Source organism: Myotis lucifugus, unplaced genomic scaffold, assembly GCF_000147115.1.
Source record: "Myotis lucifugus unplaced genomic scaffold, Myoluc2.0 scaffold_1260, whole genome shotgun sequence".
Taxonomy (NCBI): domain Eukaryota; kingdom Metazoa; phylum Chordata; class Mammalia; order Chiroptera; family Vespertilionidae; genus Myotis; species Myotis lucifugus.
Window position 1 is genome coordinate 71,116 of NW_005872308.1, and position 4,146 is coordinate 75,261.

General features: G+C 44.0%; 1 protein-coding gene across 1 annotated transcript; it reads left to right on the forward strand.

Moving 5' to 3' along the window:
• The first annotated feature begins 1,287 nt into the window (after positions 1 to 1,287).
• LOC102420961 (tigger transposable element-derived protein 1-like) lies at positions 1,288 to 2,721 on the forward strand. The gene has a single exon (XM_006107571.1). It carries the CDS (start codon positions 1,288 to 1,290, stop codon positions 2,719 to 2,721), a length of 1,434 nt encoding a protein of 477 aa, XP_006107633.1.
• The last annotated feature ends 1,425 nt before the right edge of the window (positions 2,722 to 4,146 follow it).

Consider the following 4,146-nt stretch of genomic DNA (forward strand, 5'->3'; position numbering starts at 1 on the left):
ATCTATCCTTTGCCTGAGGCTATCGGGCAAATGCCTCTGTGCAGGGCTTGGGCGGGGCGGGACCCAGGGGATCTACAGGGCGGGTGGAGCGAGCAGTTATGGCTGCTCTCAGTGCCGTCCCCACTGGCTCTGCCTCTCAGGGTCCCAACAACCGCTGCAAACCTCGGAGAGAAAGCTGCCTTCGAGTTCAGACCGAAGCCAGACAGTCCTGCTTCTCCCGTTTGAGTCTGAGTCCCTAGAGACTCGCCCGAATCTGGAGCTCAGAGTCTGAGACTCCCTCCCGATTGAAACAGACAAACGTGCCCTCAGCCGCCAGCCTGCTCCACATGCACTCCGCACCTTAGTATTTTACTTCAGCACTGCACCTCCTCTGAGTCTCAGTATGCTTTTCTCGTTCCTCCTAGTTGTAGAACTTCCACTCAGCCAGCCTTCCTGTGGTTCTGGATGATGTCCCTTCCGTCTTTTAGTTGTATTTTTGAAGTGGTTGTTTGAGGCAGCAAACTCTGGCGTTAACCTATGCCGCCATCTTGGTTTCTCTCTAAACCTATTTTAAAGATTGATTTCAGTAGAATTGATTTATAATGGACATAAAAAAATACAATTGTGGTGTTTCCCTGCATGCCTGCATTGCTGATACCAAGTTCCTCCTGCCCTTATTTGTTCTTCATTCTAATTGATGCAATAATTCAGTCTGACATTGAAATAGCTTACTTTATTTTCTTGTAAAATAGACACTTATGAAATCCCATGAATCCTAATCTAGCCTTCCACCACTATCTGTCATCAAGATGGTTTCTGTATCTACCTATTCTCAGGTACATTATTGGGTAATTTTACTTAAAATGTCACATATGTCCGATCGAAGCCAAACAGCTAAGTGGGTCAGCGAATAATTTCAATAATGGAAGATTGCAAGTTCCAACGCTGGTCACATCAGTTACAAGAGTTACTCAAAGAATGTGTAAAATTAATGGGACAAAAATATAGATCTCTCTCTTTCTCTCTATACAGACAGTCCTTGGGTTACTTCGGACTGGACATATGTTGTTACGTGGTTACGTGGCCATCTGCAATTTATTGATATAAAAAAAGTTCCGTCATTTCGTTGTAAGGCTTTTGCTGGAATTTCCCTCGGGAATTAGGTGGCCAGTTGAGCAGATGAATAAGTCCTCACACGGCGCTATAGGAGGAAGACGCTGTCCTTCAGTCTCCATTTATAAGCCATTTTGGATTGTGCTTCATTTGCTCTCTTTGTGTTGTTATTTTGAACACTTTTTGCCCTTCATTATGGCTCCTAAGCAAAAGGCAGATTCTTCTGATGGCAGTGCTACGAAAAGAAGGAAAACCACAAAGGAAGTGAAAGTAGATGTAATAATACGCTCAGAAAAGGGCGAAACACCAAGAAACATCGTCCAGTTGCTTGGCCTCAGTCCTACGACTGTCTCCACGATCATCCGCGATAAAAAGCGTGCACTTGACCATGTGAAAGGATCTGCTCATATGAAATCAACTGTGATTACAGAGCAGCGCAGCAATCTCATGATTGAGATGGAAAGATTATTAGTGCTTTGGCTGGATGACCAGCATCAACGGCATATCCCAGTTAGCCTGATGTTGATTCAGGAGCAGGCTAAAAGATTGTTTGAGACCTTGAAAAAAGAAAAGGGGGAATGGAGTGAAAGGGAAGAGTTTGTGGCTAGTAAAGGCTGGCTTATGCGTTTTAAGGCTCGTGGTAATTTGCACAATCTTAAGGTGCTAGGGGAAGCTGGTAGTGGTGATGGGAAAGCATCAGGTGATTTTCCTAGTGCGTTGGCTGAGATAATTAGGGAGGGGGGTTACTGTGATAAACAAGTGTTTAATGTGGACGAGACAGGCTTGTTCTGGAAGCCTATGCCTATATGTACGCACATTGCCAAGGAGGAGAAGACAGCATCAGGCCATCAAGCCAGCAAGGAGAGATTGACTTTGCTACTTGGGGCTAATGCTGCTGGTGACTTCAAGCTGAAGCCCTTGGTGTGTCTGGCCGAGAATCCAAAGGCACCCAAGGGCATATGGAAGGGTCAACTACCTGTCATCTGGAAATCTAACAAGAAGGCCTGGGTGACACTTGGCGTATTTGACGACTGGTTCACCAACCATTTTGTGCCAGAAGTGAAGGACTACTGTGCTTCCAGGGAGCTGCCCTTTAAGGTGTTGCTAGTGCTGGACAATGCCCCTGGTCACCCTGCCGATCTGAATGACTTTCATCCAAGTGTCAAGGTAGTTTACCTTCCACCTAACACCACCTCCCTTTTACAGCCTATGGACCAAGGTGTCATTGCTTTTTTCAAGGCCTACTACCTCCGAAGGACATTTGCTATGGCTTTTAGGGCAACTGAGGATAAAGAGTTGACTCTCAATGACTTTTGGAAATCTTACAATGTTCTTGCTGCTGTAAAAAACATTTCTGATTCTTGGGATGAAGTTAAGCAATCGAACCTGAATGGTGTTTGGAAAAAATTGTGTCCACAGTTTGTGAATGATTTCCATGGCTTTGAGGATTCAGTTGAGGTTGTCATCCAGAATGTTGTTGAGTTGAGTAAGGAGCTTGATTTGGAGGTGGAAGCTGAGGATGTCACAGAGCTGCTGGCATCTCATGGAGAGGAGCTATCTACGAAGAACCTCATTCAACTGAAACAGCAGTTAATTGAAGAGGAAGACACACCAACCCCAGAGCCCTAGAGATTTACAAGCAAGGAACTGGCAGGGGCCTTTGCCATGATAGAGGATGCCTTGGCAAGGTTTGAGGCTCAGGACCCCAACATTGACAGGTACACTAAGGTTGCCAGAGGGGTCATGGATAGCCTGCAGTGTTACAAGGAGATTTGGGAGGACAAGAAGAAGGCATCCTTCCAGACAGGCCTTGAGCATTATTTTAAGAAGGTAGAGAGGCCTGCAACAGATCCTGTACTCTCTACCTCATATGCCTCTCCAGACTCACCTGACCCAGTATCTCCAGCACCTTCTGCAGGTTCTGCCTCCCCAGACTCACCTGACCCAGTATCTCATTCACCTTCTCCAGGTTCTGCCTCTCAAACCTCCTCCCCCCAGCAGCCCAGTGTAAGCCTGTCTTTTCCTCTTTTACAACGTCCAGTGTGCAAGCCAACAATAGTAATAAAGGTAAGGATAATACCGTATTTACCCTTGTATGTACATATGTGCTTTATTTTTTTTATTATTTACTTACCACAAGTAAGGGTCAGGAATTGTTATCTTTCTTTTATTTTTTTTTTAATATTTCACTTCATTACTGCTGTGTATGTGTGCCATGTGAGTGACATAGGTGCTTATGTAGATGGGTTCTGACTTATGGCGAAAATTGCATTATGTCCTGCCATATATATATATATATATATATATATATATATATATATATATTACAACAGTTAATCAAAGAATGTATAAAATTAATGGGACAAAAAATCGATCTCTCTCTCTCTATATATATATATATATGTGTGTGTGTGTGTGTGTATGTGTGCAAATATATATATATATATATATATATATATATATATATATATATCCCTATTTCTCTCTCTAAAATCAATATCTGTGTTTCAATCACCTACTCAATCCACAGACATCTGAACAGCAGCACAGCCTAGGGACCTGTGATGACAAGCACCCCAGGTTCTCTTTAGGTTAGAGCATACAGTTACCCAGAGAACAGTATGGGAGGTGCCATCTATGTCAGTGTTGCAGGTGGGGAACCTGGGCTGAGCTGCACAATCACCCACAGAGGATGATGACATCAGTGTGGTCCCTGGGACTAAAAGCAAAGCGGGCCAGGCACTAACATTGACAGACGAGTGAATGAAAAGGGAGTCCATTTCTTTTTTTAAAATTTCTTTATTGATTAAGGTATTATATATGTGTACTTATCTCCCCATTACACCCCCCCCCCCCCCCAAAAAAAAAAAAAAAAAAAGAGGGTCGCCCCCCCCCCGGTGGGGGGGGTTCCATTGGGTTAAGCGTAAATTGAAGGCACACCAGACCCTTTGGGTGGGTTATTCCTCTTTTTACCCAAACCCCCCCCCCACCTTTTCTTTTAAAGTTTGAGAGAAAAAAGGAAAGCTGCGCTGTATACGAGAACGATTTTTTTTC